Genomic DNA, 21,996 nt, shown 5'->3' on the forward strand with positions numbered 1-21,996 from the left:
TGGGGGGGGGGGGGGGTGGGGGGGGGGGGGGGGGGGGGGGGGGGGGGCGGAATTCAGCTGAACTTCCTTCCCGGGCCAGGAGGGGGCGCCTTTTCTAATTCGCCCAAAGGCACGGTATATGCTGGCGGTCGCTTGGGATGAGCAAAAATGGCTTGAGCCAGGGAGAGATACCGTGTTTCTGGGCATACTTACAGATTTCTTTTCATGTACGTGCAGAAAAGAAATGTAATTAGCACATCAAGTCTGTGATTTCACAGACAGCGCTGCTTAGGATGAGGCTAATATTTAAAAGGGGGAGCCAATTCATAGGTAAGCAATGTCAGGTAGATGTATAGGTAACTGATATTAGGCAAATGACACACACTGGTGGGCTGTGGACACTGAAGCTGGGGAAAAGCTAGATCCAAACAGCAAAACAACCTGGAGGGAACTGGAGGAGTGGAATCTTTTGCCTACTTATCAACTGCCAGGGCTCAGTCCTTGATTCCCTTTTCCCCTCTGACTACTCGCTCTCTGTTGACCATCTCAACCAGTGTCATGGCTTCGTTCACTGCTTCCCTGCTGAAGACTCCTATGCTTGTCTCGGACCCAATCCTTGCCCCTGAGCTCCGGGCTTCTGTATCCAAATGCTGCATCCACTTGGATGTCTCACTGGCGTCTCAAACTAAGCAGGCCCCAAATTGAGCTCCTGATCTCCTCCCCACGATCTTCCCAAGCCGCTCTCTTAGCAAATGGCAGCTCAGTCCTACCTACCTCAGGACCTTTGCACTGGCTGTTCCTGCTGTGCGGAATGCCTTACTTCCAGATAGCCCCATGGCTCCCCACTTCATCTCCAAGTTTCAGCTCAAACCTGCCCCCCAGCACTCCTGACATCTCTCATTCTACTCTTTTTCTATTTTTTTCCATAGCACTTAACACAGCTAACATACTATATCATTTTCTTATTTCTTATCCTTATAATCTGTTGTCTGCCTTCCCCAGCTAGAAGGTAAGCTCCATGAGGGCAGGACCCTTTAGTCTGTTTTGCTCCCTGACAAATCGTCAGCAGTTTAGCCTGGCATATGGTCGCGCTCCGTAAACATCTGTAGAATGAATGAATGAATGAATGGAGTCTGGTATAAGAGAGAATGAACCAGGGTCTGTGGTGGTTTCGACTTAACTGCATCCAGGCAGGGGCAGTGATGTCCCCATTTTCTAGATGCAGAGCCCTAGGCCCAGAGAGGTGAAGCTGCCTGCCCTGGGTCACACAGCCAGGATGGACGAGAGCCAGGATTCAAACCCAGCTTTGCCCGGCAGCAAAGCCTGAGCTCTTTGCCCAACCTGATGGTCACATATGGAAGGAGGAAAGAACATTCCCAGGCTCCCTTGTTTTCCCCGTAAACTGTCACCCTCCCAGCCTCCCCCTTCCCCACTGGCATCCCTTACACCCACCCTTGCAGGTGACGTACCAATAGACTTTTGCCGGAGCATGAGCCCAGGTCCTGGAGGCAGGTAGGAAGGACGTTCATAACTTGGCTGGGAGCGGTGATGGGGCTCAAAGCTCGACTTCGGGTTGGCAGTCAGAGGAGGAGAGAGAAAAGAGAGCAGAGAAAAATCAGGGCATGAAAATCCATGGAGTCCCCACACAGCCATCCTCCATTCCTTCCCCAGCCTCTGCAGGAAGGGAGAGGGGTGTGAAGGAGACGGAAGGGAATTCTGGGGTAGGGAAAGGTTTCTGAGTCCTGACCGCAGCAGCGGGGAGAAAGAGAGGGGGAAAAAGTCAGATTATCCACTGAGCCTGTCTGCTCTGCTTCCCCAGCCGATCACTGATCTGGGCACTCTTCTCCACCCCTGCTGTCACCGCCCAGGTCCAAGTTACCACCACTGCCTGCCTGGATGACTGCAGTAGGCTTTTCCTTGTCTCCTGGCTGCCACCCCTGTCCTGCCACCCATTCCTGGTCTGCTTTCCACGCAAGAGTCAGAGGGATCTTTCTAAAAGAAATTCTGGTCATGCTAGTGCCCTGCTTAAAATCCTACAGCAGCATCTCACATCAGTTAGGAACGGATCCGAATTCCCAAGTCTGGTCTTCAAAGCCCCCTGTGGTAGACACTGCCTGTGCCCACTCAGATCTCCTCAGCCAGGATGCTGTGCCCATCCCCAGCCACTGTGAGTGTCACCTGCCTGCAACACGTGGCTGCCCCTCGCTCTGAAGAATCATTCCCCCTCCAAAGGAGTTGACGTGCCCAAGCTGTTACGTGCCCCCCACTTCTGGGAGCAGCCTGCAGCCAACCGACAGGAAGGTCTAAGGAGGGATTATCTCCATCCTGCAATTCACACTCCCGAGCTCCCCGAGGGATCAGGCTGGAGACAAACTCCAGTGGGGACCAGGGTTGCTGACTTTCTCTGCAGCCCATCCTGTCTCCCCCATGCCCTCACAGGTTCCCCCTTAGGAAATCGTTGTCTCAGGCATCCTTATCTCAGGCTCTGATTTTAGATTAAGAATCACGGTGACTAAGACACCGTGTATGATCTAGCCCTTGCCTATATCTCCCACTCTGGTCCCAGCACGCCCACCTTTTCTTGCTCCTGCAGTGTCGCAACGTTCGTCCCTGCTTTAGGACACTTACAAGTCCTGGATCTTCTGTCTGCAATGGTTTCCTCCCAATCGTCACAGATTCCTTCCCATCTTTATGTCAACTCTGCTCAAATATCCCTCCCAGTCACTGCCTACTGCATTTCCCTGTCCTGTTTTCTTCATGACACTTCTCTCACTTCTTGCTTACTGTCTGTCTGTCTTCCTGGCGAGAATGTCAGCTCCCTGAAGGCACCAGACATCATCCCAGGCACCATGGGTACAGGGTCAAGGGCCCACGATACTTTTAGGGGAAATGTTTTAATTTCTTTTCAAATAGGAAGGAAAAATAATTATAATTCAGCCTGGATAATATTCAGCTTTGCATCAATACAGTCACAAAACATTGATTTTTAACTTTTTTTTTTTTTTTTTTTTTAGGAAAGAGGGGCTCATGAAGGCAAAAGTGCCAAAGGCCCACAGAAGTCATAATGCAACCTTCCTGAGGGTAGTGACTTTATCAGTCTGGTTCACTGCTAGGTTCCCAGTCCCCAAACAGGCCTGATGTTCTATAAGCTTGTGTGTCAAACGAACAAGCCAATGTCAGGCACTCCGGGGCCCCGACTCCCCTGCTTCTGCCAGGTGGCCCCATGTGTCTTCCTTCTCCGTCTTTGAGACCAGAGGTTCATAGAGAGGAAGGCCTCTTTGGATGGGGCCCCCACTTCTGGGGTGTGGCCCTGACTGCCCTCGCCTCCCCACCACGCCCCCTGCTGCCCCCCTGCTCTAACCACTCCCAGTTCTCTGAATTCCCTGTGCCGTTTCTCACCTCAGAGCCTCAGCATCCGCTGTTCCCTCTGCCTGGAAAATCCCTTCCCCGCTCTCTTTTAGGGGAAAACTCCTCGTCATCCCGGCCCCCACCCTGACCTGGCCACCCCCTTCCTCTAGCCCTGCACTCCCTAAACCAGTGGCCACTAGCCATTCAGATGTACATTTCAATTAATTTGAATAAATTTAAATAAACTGAAGTTGAAAATTCCCTTCCTCCATCACACTGGCCACATTTCAAGTGTTCAATTGTCACTCATGGCTGGTGGCTGCCATATTGGACAGTGCAGATGGAGAACATCTCCATCATCACAGAGAGCTCTACCGGACAGTGATGCTCTGGACCTTCACAGAATGCACCTGTGCTACCCCTCTCACTGCCCTCACCTTGGACTGGGACTATTTCTGTGTTTGCATCATTCATTCCATCGTTCCACAGATATTTATGGAGCACCTGATTTATGTCAGGGACTGTTCTAGATGCTGCAGATGCAGCCGTAAACAAAACGGACAAAAGTCCCTGCCCACGTGAAGGGCAGGCAGACCATAAACAAAATAAATTAGTAAAATACGACGTGGGTCAGATGGAGGTAAGCGACAGAAGAGAGGGAGACTATAAAATAAGGCAGTCAAGAAGACCCCGCTGAGAGGGTACAACCCGAGCAAACTCCTGAAGGAAGGAGCCAGGGATGTATCCAGGGGAAGAGTATTCCAGGCAGGAGCAGCAAGTGCAAAGGTCCTGAGGTGGGAGTGAGCCTGCTGTGCTCAAGGAATAGTTAGGAAGCCAGTGTGTCTGGAGTGGGTGAGCCAAGGGCTGAGGGGTGGGAGATGACGTCAGACAGGTGGTAGCAGGGTGACATTGGGTGGGATCTGGTAGTTTCAGACGTCTCCTCCCTGGAAAGACTTCCTTCTATTACTCTGCATCATAATTTCCTCCATCTATCCTAGGTTAGAGTTATTATAATGATTTGCTTACTTGTTTATTGTCTGTCTCCCTGGGCATGTAGCCTACCCAATACCCATTCTACTCTTCTTCTTTGATAAGAAAACCCCAATCTTATTTGGCACCTATTGAGAGACTACATTTCCCAGCCTCCCTTGTGGCTAGGTGTGGTCATGGGACTAAGGCCGGCCCAGATGCATAAGTGGAAGTGTTGTGTGTTAGTTCTGGGAAGTCTCGTCAGAGGTAACCCAAGAAGCGACAATGTGCCCTCCTTTGCACTTCTGCCTTTTCACTCTTCCTTGTTCCTGTTACCTGGAATGCTGGTGCAATAGCTGGAGCTCCAGCAGCCTCTTGGACTATGAGGTGACTTTGTGGCTAGGGTGAGAAGAATCCTAGGTCTTCAAGACCATGGAGGCTACCACACCTGCCTCAGACTCCCTACTCCAGACTTGTTCAAGACGACAGAGATATAAGCATTTGTTTGTTCAAGCCACTGTTATCTGGGGGTTTCTCTTATATACAGCAGAACCCAATTCCGCAAAATAACCCCCCTCCCCCGCCAGTGTCAATTCTCTAAGGGAGGTAACTTTGTTTGGCTGGTTCCCTCCTATACTCCCAGGGCCGAGCAGCAGGTCCAGCACATAGTAGTTGCTCAATAAATATTTGTAGAATATTTACAAATATTCTACATCGGGGAGCACCCCGATGATGTAACCCTAGTCCTGTTCCTTTGAAAGAGTGATGGGGAAGGATCACAGTGACAGGGGAGGGGTCAGAGTGAGGGGGAGGGGACAGAATAACGGGGGAAGGGTTAGAGTGATAGAGGAAGGGTTCCCCTAGCTGAAGAGGGTCCAGACTCAAGGGAGAGGCATCAGATTGGCACACTGGCAGAAGACCTTCTACGTGGAAAAAGAGGGATCAAATAATGGGTTAGCTTGGCACAGAGGGATCATAGTGGCAGAGGAGATGTCTGACAGACAGAGGAGCCATAATAGCGTCTGAGGAGGCTAGGAGTGACTGCCTGAGGGGTGGACGGACTCAAGGTGAGACAGGCTGACCTCCCTCAACAAACGGGGAGCACTCTCTCCCGCGCAGAGGCAGCCAATCAGACTGTGCCAGGTGCATGTGACGTCACCGACTGCTGGGCAGACTCCTCCCCAGCGAGTTGACCAGAGGTCCCGCCCTCCTCCTGTACCACCTCGTGGGTCGGTTGTGGGTCTGGTGCCTCCATGGCAGAGTGTGTCCTGGTGCTGTGCACAGGCTAGAGGCTGAAGATGGGCTGGGGAATTCGCGTTAGGGAGCCAGCCCCTGAAAGGGGTGAGGGGGAAGAGATCGGAGCGGGAGACAGATGGAGAGACAGAGCAAGACAAAGACAGAGGTGGGGAGACAGAGGCAGAGATGGGGCTGCAGAGGTGTCGGGGAGACAGGAGGGACATGAGACAGCCATGGGAAGAAAGAGGGACCCAGCAAGGCAGGGAGAAAAAGGCAGTCCTGAGAGATTCTGCCATGGAGAGGGCCAGAGCTACCCTAGGAGGGAAAGACAGGCAGCCAGGAGGTCCAGACATGCCCCGGGAGGGGAAGAGGCAGAGGATGCAACCAAGATGATATGGTAAAAATAACCAGAGGGAGAAACTGAGTCCAGAGAATGGCTGAAACCAGAACGCAGACCACCCAGACCAAGATGTGGGAGATGGGGATCAGGGGACGCCTCCACCCAGGGCGGTCAGTCACCAGGTAACAGACAGTAGCCAAGAAAACCAAAGCCATGCAGAGGGGAGGACAGACAGATGAACTGCAGAGTCCGAGGAGGAGACAGAGCCCAAGAGGGGCCTTGACCTGCAGCGGATCTGCCTGGGGTCTGCACCCTCACTGTTGGTGCAGTGGGTCCTCCAAGCCCCCCTTAGGTTTTACGCAGAGGTGTGTTTTTCAGGGAGGGTTGAAATCTCTCCATCCTTAAGTTTTTAAACAGTGGCGTCTTGCACAATCTTTTGCTTTGTCCACTGTGGTGCAGGCCCGTTAAAAGGAGCCTGGGGGGCCACATTGGGAACATTCTTTTTTTTTTTTTTTTTTTGCGGTACGCGGGCCTCTCACTGTTGTGGCCTCTCCCTTTGCGGAGCACAGGCTCCGGACGCGCAGGCTCAGCGGCCATGGCTCACGGGCCCAGCGGCTCCGCGGCACGTGGGATCTTCCCGGACCGGGGCACGAACCCGTGTCCCCTGCATCGGCAGGCGGACTCTCAACCACTGTGCCACCAGGGAAGCCCTGGGGGGCCACATTGGGCTTCCACACTGCCCGCTTGCCCCCTGGTTTAGGTGCAGTGATGTCCAAGTGGGAGAGGGAAGAGGGGAGAGAAGCCGAAACAGATGGGAGATGGAGACCCAGGTGAGAGCAAGAGCACCCACTGAGAGAGGCACGGAGATGCAGGAAGGTCACAGAGGGGTCCCTGTGTTGACTCCGGGGTTGAGAAAGATGAGGGTGGCTGGTGTGAGGTGGGGGCAGAGATGGGGGCAGAGAGAGCCCTCGACATGAGAGGGAGGGCTTGGGGGAGGCCCAGGGACAGACCCCAGGAAGGAGAAGAAAAGGGGAAATGACCACTGGCCTCCAGGATCCAGAGGAAAGGGAGGCCCCATGAAGACCTCAGGTGTTTCATTTCTAGGAGATGGGGGCAGGCGGGCAGCTGGTTATATTACTGGCCAGTGTCTGGGCCCACCTGGGGGTGTCTCTGGAGCCAGGATCTTGTCTGTCCTGTAATGGAGGTTCATGCAGGGAGGGGCTGGCACCCTGGCAACCTGGCACTTGGTGGGTACTCCATGCATTTGTTGAATAAATGAAAACAGGACTGGCCCTAATCTGTTACTAGAGACTCCGTACCGAGCCTGGAATGTTGTTGTGGGGTCTCTGGGGCGCATGCGGGGGTCACAGTAGGGTCTCCAGTTTGTTATTTTATGGCATGGGGAGGCTCACCTCCCCATGAGAGCCTCTGTGCTAGAAGCTGATCTCATTCAGTCCTCCTAAGAGCCAGCAAGATTGGCTTTACCCCTATTTTACAGAACAGTAAACTGAGGCACAGGGAAATTAAAAAGCGTGGGCCAAGTGACATAGTAAGTTAGAGGCGATCAGGCTTTGAAGGCAGGTTTGCCTAGCTCTACTGTCCATGTACTTTTTGTTTTTCGGACAGGACTTTTTTTTTTTTTAATATATCGGAGTATAGTTGATTTACAATGTTGCGTTAGTTTAAGGTGTACGGCAAAGTGATTCAGTTATTCAGTTTTTCTGGTTCTTTTATATCATAGGTTATTACAAGATATTGAATATAGTTCCCTGAGCTATGCAGTAGGTCCTTGTTGTTTATCTATTTTATACACAGTAGCGTGTATCTGTTAATCCCAAACTCTGAATTTATCCCTCCCCCTTACCTACCCCGCATCGGCAGGCGGACCCTCAACCACTGCGCCACCAGGGAAGCCCTGGACTTTTGATCCTTACACTGACCCTGTGGGGAGGTGGGCACGGAAGATGACCCTAGTAGGCCCAGAGATTTCAAATTCCTCGCAAAGCCAAGGACGGGTGTGAAGTGAGGGTCCCTGCATGCAGGGCCCTCTGCCGAGCCCTGAGAAGTGGCCAGGGACCCTCTGCCTCTAAATCTGGGAGAAATTCTAGGAGTCTCGATACAAAATTTGCCACCTGCATTTGGCTCTCGTAAAAGTACTAAGGGGCTTCCCTGGTGGAGCAGTGGTTAAGAATCCGCCTGCCAATGCAGGGGACGCGGGTTTGAGCCCTGGTCCGGGAAGATCCCACATGCCACGGAGCAACTAAGCCCGTGCGCCACAACTACTGAGCCTGCGCTCTAGAGCCCGCGAGCCACAACCACTGAAGCCTGCGTGCCTAGAGCCCGCGCACCGCAATGAAGAGTAGCCCCCGCTCGCCGCAGCTAGAGAAAGCCCACGTGCAGCAACGAAGACCCAATGCAGCCAATAAATAAATAAATTTTAAAAAAAGTACTAGGCCTTCTAGAATAGGTGGTTGAGCCCTTCAGAGGGCTATGGATAGATTTCAGGGGGGCCCTTCACGCTTACTTGGATGGGGAGAAAACCCCTACATCTTTATTTTCATTATTCTCCAACTAAAACACAACATTTTCTCAATTAAGGATGTAGGCAACAGCCCACGTCAGTCTTAGCAAAACCTGTGACTGTATCCCCAACAGAAATCACAGGTATTTCTGTATCCTTCATTGCAGAGGCTGCAGATTTCTCTAAATAGCGTTTATGCTTCTTAGGCCTTCGAAATTAGAGGAGTCAAGATGCACCACCAGATCTTTCTGGCTACCATGGTGAAGAAAAGGCACCGACATTACTATATCGCAAATTTTGCTTTCAAAAACTATTTTGATAACTGTATTTCAGTGTAACTGGCTTCCTTTGTTACCTTATGTATTTTTTTAAATTTTAGTTTTGGTTCAAGGGACTTGTAACCTAACTTCATCCACTCACAAGAGCTGAACTCTTTGCTCAGGCTTGCACTGCCCTCGTGAGGCTACACTCTTCCATTGTCACTCCCCATGGTTATGTACGGTTCTTGACCCTTACAAATTACGTTTTATTTCATGCATTTATAAGCATTATTATGAGGACTATGCCAGCCTGCCAAAGGGGTCCATGGTCGCGCAAAAGTCAAAGCACCCAGTTTTAGAGTCAGTGGTCCCTTGGTCACCGGTGGTGGGTGTGGCCTGTAAAAAGAGGGAGTCAGAGGGTGGGGTCGGAGGGCAGGGCCTGGGCAGAGAGGAAGGAAGTGCTGAGACAGAGGTAGGGCCCCTTGTGGCCTCTGGAGGGTGGAGGCGGGGGGAGAAGCGCTGGCAGGGCTGGTGGGGGATGTGCCCTCATGAAGGGGCACAGTCCAGTGAGGAAGGCAGCCAGGAAGGGACCAGCAGGTCCCCACCCGAAGAGCCAGCCAGGGCCGTGGCTGGATCACGGATCCAGCTGCCTGAGTGCCTGGGGTTGAAATCCTGGCTCCCTCTCTGAGCCTCAGTTTCCCTTCTGTATCACAACCGAGTGTACCTCACAGGATGATTCCAAGGAATGAATGAGATAAGCCAAGCGAAGACGCAGCGTCAGAAGTGTGATCAACACCCACTATAGGTTAGCAGGCAGAGCGCAGACAGGGATGGTAATTAATATTTTAATAACTACCACTTGTTGAGCGCCTATTATCACGCGCTGTGCCTGGGCCAGGGAGCGCCATCCATCACGCCGTTTTACCTTCCCTGAGACCCCTGAGGTGGGATGGAGATGAGCTGGGCAAGAGAGGCCGCGCATGAGGGGTCAGGATGGAGAGTGGAGGGAGGTGAGAGAGATGGGATTTGGGGGGACAACAAGGAGGAAGAGGATGGGCCGAGAGGAAAGGGGACGCCCCGGGTGGGGAGAAAGGAGGGAACCCCAGGAAGCGCGGTGCCCCGTAGGACGGGCATTAAAGACGGGGGCGGGGGGGGGAGAGTCAGGAAGGATTTGCAAGGAGAGAGTTTTAAAGGCTCCAAGATGCCCTGTGCAACCCTCAAGCTTCCTTCCCCCCAAGGGCCCAGTTCCCCAGACCAGGCTGCCTACCTCAGTGGCAAAGAAGCCTTTGGGTCGGTGTTTGCCCAGGGACGCGAGGCCACCAGGCCCAGGACTCTCACTTGCACTGATGGTCTGCTGAGCTGCCGCCAAAATTTCATCCAGTTTGTCTAGGGGGAGGCGGAAGAGGGACGGAGAGCCAGAGAAATGAAGTTTGCTTTGGCCTGGCGTAGAGACAGAGCTACCGGGAGCCCACTGAGTGTCTTGTGTGAACCAGAAACGGGCACCCTTGTCTCCCTCCCGGCGGCCCCACGGCCCTGCCTGGAGACACGGTCTGCAGCCCGCAGGCAGGACCCAGCGGTGGGAAAAGGGGTGAGGCCGGTGAACAGGACAGCCATCGTGTGAGGGAGGGTGCAAGGGAGGCTCAAAACAGAGGTGGGAACTCAGACTTGGCGGCTGGGGCCAAGCTGAGGCGTGAAGGTGATCAGCGCGGGGCTGGCTGAAGGGGGCGCGGCAGCCCAGGGCGGGGGTGTGGGGTCGGGGCCCTGGGCAGCCCGGGGAGCAGGGCTGGGCCATCTTACTGAGAGCCATCTGATACACGGTCCGCTTCTTCTCCACGCTGGGCACCGGCGCAGGCTGCTGCTCGTACTCTGTGGGCAAAGGAGGCGGATGAAGGCCGGGGGCGCCCCCGGGGGGCGGGGCGGAGCGGGCTCGGCCAGCGGGCGTGGCCAGCGGGCGTGGCCGGCGTGCGTGCGCAAGCGCGAGTGGGGCAGTGAGGGGCCGGGATGGGGGAGGGGCGAGTCCGCCGGCGGGATAGGGACGGGGGCCCTCCCGCCAGTCCTGTGCCCACTCACCACTCTTCTTCTTCCAGGGCGAGACTAGCCCGGGGGAGAGGCAGTAGAGGAGCGAAGAGTTAGGACTTCAGGGGGAGGCGAGGGGCCCCCTTTCTGGAACGCCCGCCTCCCTCAGGGCCCGGGGGTGAGGGCGGTCAGCTAGCTGCCTGATCCGCCCCCGGCGGGGGACACGGGACCCCCCAGGTCCACTCGGCCCCGAATGGCGGGAGGGGCTCGCCTTCCTTTCTGTTAGTGGGAGTGAGGGGAGCTGGTGGAGGGAGAGATGGAGAATGGCGGTGGGGTTCAGGTGGAACAGAGGGAGAGGGGCTAGAAAGGAAACGGGGACCCGCAGAGAGGAACGTACGGACGCAGAGAGAGACCCCCACAGAGAAACAGATGTCAGAGGACGAAGGAAAGTCGGCTCTCAGACGCCCTTTCCCAGCGACACACACGCAGGCCAGAGCGAGTCTGACCCATGGACTGGGGGACAGGATCAGGACGAGGACCCCTGGTCACTAACAAACTCAAGGGATGGGCCAGCCCCCGTCTGCCCCTTTCGGTCCGCAGCACCTGGGCCCCAGCAGCCCCGCAGGCTCACCCATCTCCTCCAGCTCTGAGGTCATAGACTTGGAACGCAGGGAGACGGTTGGGGGCTGGAGCCGCTTAGCCTGCGGCGGTGCTGCAAGAACGAGCGGGGGTCAGGCGTCAGTACCGTGGAAAGCAAGCCCGTGACCCTGCCCCGCGCACCACCGCGGCGCCCCCAGGGCTCGGAGACGAGGCGCCGTCCGCAGGCTGAGCCCTCACTCAGTTCCTCTCCAGGGGCTCCTGAGCAAGCAGCCCTCGGGGAGGGAACGCTGCTGCGGCTGGCGGGGCCCACTGGGCCATTAGGGCTGCTAGTGGTCTAGTGGCCGTGGGGGACCCGGGCCCGGCCACACAGGTGGGGGGAGGAGCACCTTTCTTGTGAACAGCCTCATCCATGTCCGGGTGCCTGGTGACCATCACCACCTTGACCATCAGCGTGTTGCCCCCTTGGCGGATCATGTTCACCACCTGCCGGTGGCCGACCTTCACCACGTTCTGCCCGTTCACCTGTGGCACAGACACCCCCCGGAGCACACCCGGTGGGTGAGGGGAGGGATGCTTTCCACTTCAGGGTCCCCATCGAAGTGGCCTCCTCCTGCCTTGCCGTGGATGTGGCACTGTCGGTCACTCTTCTGTCCCCTTGACCCTCCTCTGCCTTGCAAGCCCCCGACTATCTGTTCCTGTAACCCTCCTGGCCTCAGGGTTGGGGAAGGGGCTGGGCCCACCCTATTTGCCTCTCTCTCCCTCCCTGCCCTCCAGCATTGTGTGTGTGTGTGTGTGTGTGTGTGTGTGTGTGTGTGTGCGTGTGCGCGCGCGCGCGCGCGTGCCCTGGGTGGGGGACAGCTCTGTCATCTGAGATACTTCAGAAAGGCTTTCAGATGGAGTCACTGAAGAAGCAGAGGCTGGCTGCGGGGGGGTGGGGGTGGGGGGAGGGGGGCGGGGTTTGGGAAGCTTTGGTGCCAAAGGCGAATCTGGACTTGGGCAGCCACATCCTGGCACAGATCACAAGGGTGTCTGAGGATTCGTTGCCAGGGGCCCGGAGGAGGGCGCCGTGTCTGCGGAGGGTGGGCCAGGGCTAGGGTCTTCGGAGAGGCCTTCGGGGCCGGGGGCCGGGACTCACCTCAATGAGGAAGTCCCCCATTCGCAGTCCAGCTCGCCATGCCACGCCACCCTCGTCCACCGACTCCAGATACTGCAGCGCCGGGAAGGCCGGGGTGGGGGTGAACTCCTCGATGGGGGTCTGCGCTGCAGAGGGGGAGGAGCCGGCGGGGTCGGAGGGGAGGGGGTGGAGAGGCCGAGCAGGGGATGGGGCTCAGACCCAAGTCACGGAGGCCTCACCGTAGCTGAGGGACCAGCACTCTGGGGTGGGGTGGTGGGCAGGCTGGGGTCCCTTTCCCTGTCCTTCCCCCTGGGTCAGAGAGCCTTTCTCCCGTCCCCTCCCCGGCCGCCACTCACCCTTGGCCCCCCGGAGCACGAACCCAAACCCCTCACTCTCCTTCTTCTGCAGCAGGACTGTCTTCTCCTTGATGATGTAATCACTGGCGGGGAGGGCGGGGGAGGGGCAGGGGTGGGGCGGGTGGAAAAGAGATCATGAGGCCCAGAGCCCGGGCCCCGCCAGCCACCTGGTGACCTGAGCCCAAGCTCCAGAACCAGTCATCCCCGCAACGAGGAGCTTCCTCACCCACTCCACGTGCGTATGCTCACAGCAGCCCTGACGAGCCTCCCCCTCAAGAGCCCAGAGCGCTCGCTCTCCCACTCAGTCTTTCCTCATTCATCCATCGTGCATCCATCCACCCATCCATTCAGCAAAGCACAGTGTGAGGAATGGAGAGCTAAACTGCCAGATCACCAGACAGCCTGGCTGGAGTCCCTGCTAGCCACTTTCTGTCTGTGCCCTTGAGCCCACGACTTTAACCTTTGGGGCCTCAGTTTCCTCATCTGTAATGCGGGACAATAACAGGCTCCACCCGATGGGGTCGCTGTGGAAGTGCCCCATGTATAGTATATATAGTATTCGGCACAGTGCTGGGTAGCGTAGCACATGCGCAGTGGAAGTCATTCGCTGTCTTCGGTCAAGTCTTTTGTTCTAGAGGACACAGGTACTTGGATAATACCTCTCCCAACTCCTTGACTGTATGTATGCTACAGTAACAACTCCCCAGGTCCCCACACATATTGTAACATTGCTTATTCGGCGTTGTCCAATATGGTGGCCACGGGCTGCCTGTGTCTATTTATATGCAAATGAATTAAAAATTAAATTGAAAAATTCAGTTCCTCAGTCTCACTAGCCACGTTTCCAAGTGCCTGGCAGCCACATGCGGCTAGTGGCTGCCACTCTGGACGGCACAGATACAGAACATCTCCATCGCCGCAGAAAATTCTAGCGGACAGCGCTGACATCTATTTCCCGGTATATCTCAAAGGCAGTCGGTAGATTCTAGCAAAACGCAAGCTGCCTGTGAATATGTGGATGGCCCCCAGTAAGGCCACCAAAGCCCACCAGCACACTTAGGCAAGGCTCCCATACCCAGCAAAGTTCAGTTAAACTCAAACCTATTCCGTGTATCTCAACAGCCGCCCGGGGCTCGCTCAGATAACAGCCCCAAAGCCCAGACGTCACCACGGTGTACACCAGGATTACACGTCCATTCCATTCCAGGCACCCCAGTATACAGCAGGAATACCCAGACACCCTGGCTCCAGGCGCCTCGGAATACCCACAATCACCCCCACCCCAGGGCCACCAGAACACGTGCCTCGCTGCATCCGGAGCATCCTGCAGTCAGGTCAGAAACCCGGCCCAGCACACACACACAGACCCCCTCATCATACCCCAGTAATATCCCCGGGCCCTGACACACTCCGATGATAGCCAGGCATGCTCCCCGCGCACTCCAGTTACCTACCCCCAGAGATCTGGCAAAACAGCCCTCCACGAATACTCCAGTATATTTCAGCAACACCCCGACACGTCCCAGTATGCTCCAATAGTAACTCCCCTTCACTTTGATCTCAGTCTCTTCCCATAACACGCCCCCTGAACACAAAGCAGCACACGCCAATAATACTTAAGGTACTCCTACTGTGTTTCGGTGCCACCCTCCCTGCACGCACACAAGCACGCCGGATACTCCCACGACCCCCCATGACATCCACTGTCAAATCCATACATTTGCACCGTAGGGACAGAGTTCTGCACGTCTCCGCTCCCACCCTCCTTATTATAATCTGGTGGGCCCAACAGCAGGCATGCACGTGTAGACACAGCCCCCAACTGTCCTTGCTCAAAGTTCACGACGGCCCAGTAAACACGTCTACACCATACCCGCTATGTCTTCCTGACCTTATGTTCAACCCAGGGACCGGCCACCTTTGTAGCTGGGTAGAGGGGATGTTGGAAGAGAAGGAGGGAAGGGGTCGAAAGGGATGGGGGAGGGGAGGGGAGGGGAGGGAAGAGGCAAAGAAGGCTCCAGGGGCGGGTGGACGGGGCTGACAGAAATTGGTTGAGAAGTCAGAGCTGCCTGCTCCTGACCGTGAACTCTGTGGCATCCTTGTCCCCACCTCTGTGCTCACGGCGTAACGTGACATGCTCCTTTGAGCCCTCATGTTCTTGCTACCCCCATAGCCCTTCCAGATCTCCAGGGCCCCCCCCACCCAGTGGCCAGTAATGCTCTTCAGATCCCCTTCGTTCCTCATTTACAGCAGTTTCACTTGCCTTCATGCAAGCCACAAACCCCTACTTTTCCCCCAATTTCCCCCTGCCCCTGGAATCTCTCACCCACACTTTCTCCTCACACTTCATACATAAGCCTTCCCCAAACATCCCATCCCCCGATACGATTCAACAAAACTCCCATATCCTTTAGATGCCAAGAGAAGCACTTGCTATGTGCGAGGCAGTATTTGAAACCCCTCGTGGGTAAGTGACTCCGTTGTCTCCCACAGGCAGCCTCCAGGTAGGTGTGAGTACCATTTCCACTTTACAAGCGAGGAAACGGAAGCACAGAAAGGTTAAGCAACTTGCCTGAGCTCACACAGCGAACAAAAATCTTCAACGGTTCCCCAGGAAATACCTGGGGAACGCAGTAGTAATACCCTCCACTCCACTGCGCCCGAATACCCCAGCACCAAGACACGCGGCCCAAATTCACCACGCACGTGCCCCTCCACTGCCCGAAACGTATCCCAGGCTATGCCAGTAACACAACAGGGAGTAACATCTATTGAACCATTGCTGAATGCCAGATGGCGTTCCAAGCACTTTACATTTATTTATTCACTCAGTCCTTACAACACCCCTGGGAGGGGTTGACTGTTATCATTTGCGTTTTATAGATGAGGAAACTGAGGCACCGAGAAACAACTTGCTCAAGATCACACCGCCAGAAAAATGTCAAAGCCAAGATTTTAATTCCCCGCCGGCAACCCCTATACCCCAATAATATCCAAGCACCCCCGGACCATCGAAGCACCCCCTCTGTCCCTCCCTCTCGAGTCTCCCCATCCTGGGCATATGCCTCTCTCCTTCCCACGAATTTCTCACACGAATTCGGGCTCTGTGTGGTGTCTCTCTCATCCACCACATTCTTCTCGAGCTCCCTAATGGCCCTCTTGTCCTCACAGCTTCCTGCAACTCTACTCCTTCTCCCCCACTCCTGTGTATGCCCCCACCTCGCTCTGCACCCTGATCCCCCCTCCTCCAAATCATCTGAAAGCTCCACAGGACCCTAACCCACCCCCCATCAGCCCTCACTTCCGCAGGCCCGCATCACACCCCACGGGGCCCTCCCTCCACCTCCCATATCGCCCTCACGCACCCCACATCCTCTTTCATAAAGTGTCTCCCATGCATTTCTGTGACCTCCTCACCCCTCTCAGGCCACCTCTCTCCCTCCTCTGCCCTCCTCCCTCCCACATCCTCTCAAGCCTCTGTACGGAACCTCCACTGTGTCCCCTACAGCGTCCTAGGTTTCCTTCGTACTCCCCAGTACCCCCCCTTCCATTCTCATCCGTGGAAGCCTCCTCCTACTTTTGCATCCTCAATTCACTTCACCACACACCCTTCCTTCCGCCTCCTTTTACTTGCAGCTGCATTCCATTTACATTCCCTGCATCCTCTGTCTGTGCTCTCCCTAAACTGCCTAATCCCCACCCCCAAATTCTCTCCACATTCCCTGCATTCCCTCCTCACCCCATTTCTCTGCACACTCTACACCCGCTCTGTGCTCTGGTGTTCCCCATTTCCCCCCACTTCAGTGTCCCCCCCCACCCCGCCGTTCCATTCTCGTCCTGTCACCCTGCTACCCAGACCCTGTAACCCCACCCCTGCCCTAGTGTTCGCTGCCCACGCAGCACCCCATTCACGCTCCGCACTGCCGACTACCTGCCCTGCAGGAGCGCGCCCAGTGCTCTCCCCCAAGCCATCCCTCGGCGACCCTGAGCGGCCTCTGGGGCTCAGCGGCCAGCTCTTGTTCACCAGATCCCACACACAGAGACTGCAGCAGCATCGGCTCCCTCCACCCCCACCCTGAAGGTCCCTCTCACACACCCAGCATCCCACAGCCCAGAGCCTGCTGCTGTACACAGCGCCCCCCTCTGGCACTCAGCCCCTCCCCGCGCCCGGGGCCCCAGGCCCCGCCCATCTCCACCGGCCTCTCCGGGGCCTGCACACAGGCCCCCACGCGGGGAAGCCAGCCCCCTCCCACGCTGAGAAGCGGTACACACAGGTCGATGCAGCTCCCCGCGCGGAAGCTCAGCCGTGTCTCAGCACACGTGCCCCACACAGGCATCGACCCCCAGGGGGCAGGGAGAGGGGCGCACGGGGGTGGAGACGCACGGAGTCAGTGGTGAAGGGGGGAGCTGTCGGGGAGAGGGCAGGCCTGGCAAAGGAGGGTGGGTGTTGAGAAACAGAGCCGCAGTCCCTGGGACAGACCCCCCCCCCCAAAACACACACGCGTCCCTAGACAGCCTCGCTATCGCTCCAAGTCACACACAGAGACAGACGCCGTCAAACACGGACACCCAGATGGACACAGTTGGGGGGGGGCTGGGAGCCCACCATCTCTCCATCCCCCCCCCCTCTCCACACACACACACACACACACACACACACACACACACACACACACAGGGCTGCAGGCAGGCACACACGCACGCACACCAACACAGCCACAGGGACACACGCACAGTCTCACAGTGACACGCAGCGGAAAAAGAGGAGGGGAGGGAGGGGAGGCCGGGGGCGGGGTGCGTGCGTGATGGGGGGAATCACTGTGAATGGGAGAGAGGGGTATGAATGGGGGGACTTGCCAACTCCTTGAAGGGGTGTGGGGACACAGGAAGCAGAGAGACGCGGGCCTGGGGTGTGGGGTGTGGGAGCCTGAGCGGAGGCCTCCAGAATGGGGGCGCTAAGGGTGGCGGAAAGGACAAGTGGGGCCCGAAACCCGGAGTGGAGTCCGTTTGGAGGGCCTGCCTTGGAGGGAGGTCTTGGAGGAAGAGCTGAAGGGGGCCTGGAAGGGCCTGCGAGGGGCCTGGAGAGTGTGTGCGTGTGTGTGCGTGTGTGTGTGTGTGTTGCGGGGTGCTCGGGGAGAGAGGCCCAGGGAGGGGGATGAGAAAAAGAAGGGTAGAGACGAGGGGTCCGGAGAGGCTTTAGTGCTGAGAGAAGGTTAGGGGAGAAGACAGGAAGCAGAGAGACGCGGGCCTGGGGTGTGGGGTGTGGGAGCCTGAGCGGAGGCCTCCAGAATGGGGGCGCTAAGGGTGGCGGAAAGGACAAGTGGGGCCCGAAACCCGGAGTGGAGTCCGTTTGGAGGGCCTGCCTTGGAGGGAGGTCTTGGAGGAAGAGCTGAAGGGGGCCTGGAAGGGCCTGCGAGGGGCCTGGAGAGTGTGTGCGTGTGTGTGCGTGTGTGTGTGTGTGTTGCGGGGTGCTCGGGGAGAGAGGCCCAGGGAGGGGGATGAGAAAAAGAAGGGTAGAAACGGGGGGTCCGGAGAGGCTTTAGTGCTGAGAGAAGGTTAGGGGAGAAGGGCGGAGGGGGCGGCTTGGCGGGGGGAGGAGTCCCAGGGATGGGGGATTAGCGGCTGGGCGAGGGTCGTCACAGCGGCCCGGGGCCTCCTGGTCGGGCCGCGGAGAAAGGGGGCGGCGCGCTCCGTTACCTGTAGATATACCAGACGCTGCGCCGCCGGGGCCCCAGGGCCGGCCAGCTGGAGGAGAGCGCGGGGGGCGGCTGCGGCACGGAGCCCCCACCGGGGCGGCCCCCGAGACCCCCGGCGTCGCCGCCCGCAGACAAAGCCATGGCCGCCGCGGCCCCGGCCCCGGCCCCGGTCCCGGTGCCGGCCGCCCCCGCCGCCGCCGCCGCCGCCGCGTCCCCGTCCCCGCTCGGCCGAACCCCCGTGTCCGGGCCCCCAGGCCCCGCCTCATGCTGACCCGCGCCGAGAGGGGGGAGGGGGAGGGGGCGCGCACCCTCCCGCGGGAGGGAGGGCAGGGCCGGGGGCTCACATGCCGGGGGCCGCGGGGGCGCGGGGCGCGGGGTCGGGCCGCGGCGGGAGCGAGAGGGCCGCGGACGGCGCCGGCTTCAGCACCGCGGACAGCTCCGGAGGCGGGCGGCGGGCGCGAGGCTTAACCCCTTGCCGTCCTGCGCCGGGCGGTGGAGGGGGCCGGGCAGGGGGGAGGGGAACGTGGGGGCCCCCTTGGCGGGAGAAGGGGGAGGGGCGAGGCGCGGGGGGGAGGAGAAGGGGGAGGCACTTCCGGTCTGGCCCTCCCCCTTAACCCTCCCCCCTCCAGAGCCCTCCCGCGCAGGTGCAGAGCGAGGGAGAGCGGGGAGAGGAACGCACAACATCACACAAGATGCCTCGCAACCGCGTGCAGGGACGCGCGGACCAAGCCCCACTTCCCAAGCTGGGACAACACGGTGAGAGCGACCCCAGGGGGGGACACACAGCCCCCCACCGCAGACAGACACACAGTGCACCCCAACACAGTGTGGAAGGGCCGGAAAGGGAAGGCCAGGACGTTCAGACTGGGCGCCAGAGCAGTGAGAGACACCCCTCCCCCCAGAGAAGTCCAGGCGGAGGGCCACCGACACTCCACGGCTCACACGAGAGCCGCAGACCCCCAGGGAGAGGAGAGAGGGCAGCACAGGCTAGGAGGACTGTACAGCTCCAGCTGGGATGCGGGGTCACAACACAGGGCAGGGCACCCCAGACAGGGGGGCGGAGAGCAGGGGGGGAGGCGGGAGAAGAAGAAGCTCAGACACGCCGCAAACACAGCAGCACACGCCAGCGGGCACAAGGAGTGGAGGACAGGGAAGAAAATGCACTTGACGAGACAGAGCTAGAGAGAGGAGAAGGAAGTAGCTGAGGGCAAGACGGACCACCCCCATCCAGCTGTAGAGCAGGTGACCCCCAAACCAAAGCCAAGAGGAGACCCAGAGAGACACTGACAGAGACAAGAAGCAGAGGCTGATGGGGAGACTCCGGGTGGGGGGGGGGGACCTCGATACTCACCCAGTGCCCAGAGCCGGAGACGTGCCAGGCGAACACGCACAATGGTCAAGCGCCTCGGACACTTGGGGCGCAGGGTGGGACCCCAGTCCCGCCCTCTCTTCTCATATTGTCATTTCTCCCCCACGCCCCCCCCAGCCATCCCCACTGGCCAGAACACAGACACATAGGTTTGGACACATTTAATGGAAGGATGCTATGAACAAGGAGACCCTTCCCTGGATTAGGGGCAGCGGTGGGGGAGGGGAGGATTCATCTTTCAGATGCCCAGTTACGCCCATCCCTCGCCCACAGCCTTGCCCTTCTGGAAGCTCAAGCCCTGGAGTCCTCCCCTCTTCTTCCCTCCCCTCCCCCAACACCCCAGGTCCTGAATTCCAGATCAGACAGGTGCAAATGCACGCACACAACTTTATCCGTTAATGCGCACACACGGTGACATGCATTAAGAGGGACAGGCATGTGCAGAGACCCACCTGTCCACACGTGGTAAGCAGGACATCTCTGGAAATACTGGCCCTCATTCTCAGACACACAGATTCAGGGAAATGTGCAGAGCCAGCTGCACGATTAGCCACAATTGTGCACCCATAAATGACAGCCACAAATGCGCCCATCTATACAGAGCAGGACAGACCCTCTCGCTGTCACGGGCATATGTGCAAGGCTAGACATCTAGGGGCCTCCAGCCACACATGCACACAGACACGTGTCATGCACACCTACAGAGACACAGGGGCAAGGACACGCTTGGGGAATCCGTACAAGGATGCTCGCCTGTGTAAGATGTTCACGCACAGGGAAACTTCAGCTCTGGTGGTGCACACACACATCCATACAACCCCCAGGCACCCCTCCCTTCCCATTCCTAACCCCATCCCCTCCCTTCCCCTCCCCTCTCACCTCCCTGGGCCAATCCCATCCATCAAGCTTCAGAAGCAAGTCAGCCAGCAGCCAGGGAGGGGAAAGGTGTCAGTGTGCCTTCTCCCCGCCCCCACCCCGCCTGGCCCAGCCCTGCCCGCCCCCCTCCCTATGCCAGCACAGGATGCGTACACTTCTGCTGCACAGGACTGCACAGAGATGTGGCACATGAAGGAGACCGGAGCCTCCAGCCAGCCATACACATGAGCTCCCTAGCCCCCCAGGCACCTCCACCTTGCCCCAATCCATTTCACTGGTCTCTGGCTACCCCAGAGCTGAGCAGTCTCAGTGGCTGCCAAGGACAGTTTGGGATTGGGCTACGTGGTCTGAAGCTCACTCTGCCTTCCCCCACGCCTGGATCACACTTTAGAGGGAGCAGATGAGAAAGGGGGCTTAGAGGCGGTGGAAATATTTAAAAGGTGGAGTGTAAGGGAGTTGGGGTTGGGGGGGCGCCGAGGGTGTAAGGACATTTACCTTGGGGCATCAAAGCTGTCGTAGGAGCCCACGGTATAATGCCGGAAGAGTCTCTTTGCCTTGTCACTTCGGCTTTCTGCAGGGGGACAAAGGATGACCTGGGACCTTCACTCTGGAAACCATGGGCCCGCCCCCTGGGGTCCTGGCCCAGGTCCTCCCACCTACCTCCCAGCACCCCACCCGCATCAGGAGGGGGAAGGGAAGGGACATGAGAACCTAGAGTACATCGGGGACGATGGGGGGGCTCCTCGTTACCTTGCTTTGCCTCCTGGGAGCGGTTGGCCACCTCTTCCAGGCAGTCAGAGGGGAACCAGCCGACGCGACCTTTGACCTGGCCTTCCCAGAAGCCTCCTTCCCCAATGCTAAGCACTAGATGGGGAGCAGGGACATAGAAACATTTCTACATTTCTGTGCTGTCCACACCCCCACCCGCTCCCAACACTTGATGCACAGCCTTTCCAGAATTCTCAGCACGTAGCACAGAACCTGGCCCAAGGGCATCCTTAATAAATGTCCAAGGAAGGGGCAAGGGGGAAGGGGGAGATACAAATCATGTCGCTTCTGCATACTAGCTTCCTGGACCCAGTGGGGACATCAAAATGGCACTGGGGAAAAGGGCTGTGTCCCATGACGTGGTCCTTGGAGGCTAGGGACACGTCCACAACTGGTTCTCATCTCCCCTGGTAACCAGTCACAACTCAGTTATTCCAAAATTTCCCTAAACCCTCCTAGGCTCCTAGGTCAAGTTCTAAACCCCCAGCACTGCCCCTGCCGCCTCCTGCAGTCTCCTTGCCACTTAATCTTTTGTCATCTGTTCCCAG

At 57.6% G+C, this 21,996-nt stretch overlaps 1 protein-coding gene across 1 annotated transcript in view; it reads right to left on the reverse strand.

Moving 5' to 3' along the window:
• Positions 1 to 21,996, reverse strand: part of SHANK1 (SH3 and multiple ankyrin repeat domains 1) — a 48,469-nt gene that overhangs the window by 10,031 nt on the left and 16,442 nt on the right. The window contains exons 12-21 of the mRNA XM_024132376.2: positions 21,431 to 21,544; positions 21,176 to 21,251; positions 20,684 to 20,710; positions 12,740 to 12,822; positions 12,405 to 12,529; positions 11,656 to 11,791; positions 11,301 to 11,381; positions 10,451 to 10,519; positions 9,921 to 10,039; positions 1,449 to 1,545 (exon numbers count right to left, since the gene is read on the reverse strand). Of these exons, the coding sequence (XP_023988144.1) occupies positions 1,449 to 1,545; positions 9,921 to 10,039; positions 10,451 to 10,519; positions 11,301 to 11,381; positions 11,656 to 11,791; positions 12,405 to 12,529; positions 12,740 to 12,822; positions 20,684 to 20,710; positions 21,176 to 21,251; positions 21,431 to 21,544 (927 nt within the window). The remainder of the gene's footprint in view (positions 1 to 1,448; positions 1,546 to 9,920; positions 10,040 to 10,450; positions 10,520 to 11,300; positions 11,382 to 11,655; positions 11,792 to 12,404; positions 12,530 to 12,739; positions 12,823 to 20,683; positions 20,711 to 21,175; positions 21,252 to 21,430; positions 21,545 to 21,996) is intronic.

This window comes from Physeter macrocephalus, chromosome 17, assembly GCF_002837175.3.
Source record: "Physeter macrocephalus isolate SW-GA chromosome 17, ASM283717v5, whole genome shotgun sequence".
Classification (NCBI taxonomy): domain Eukaryota; kingdom Metazoa; phylum Chordata; class Mammalia; order Artiodactyla; family Physeteridae; genus Physeter; species Physeter macrocephalus.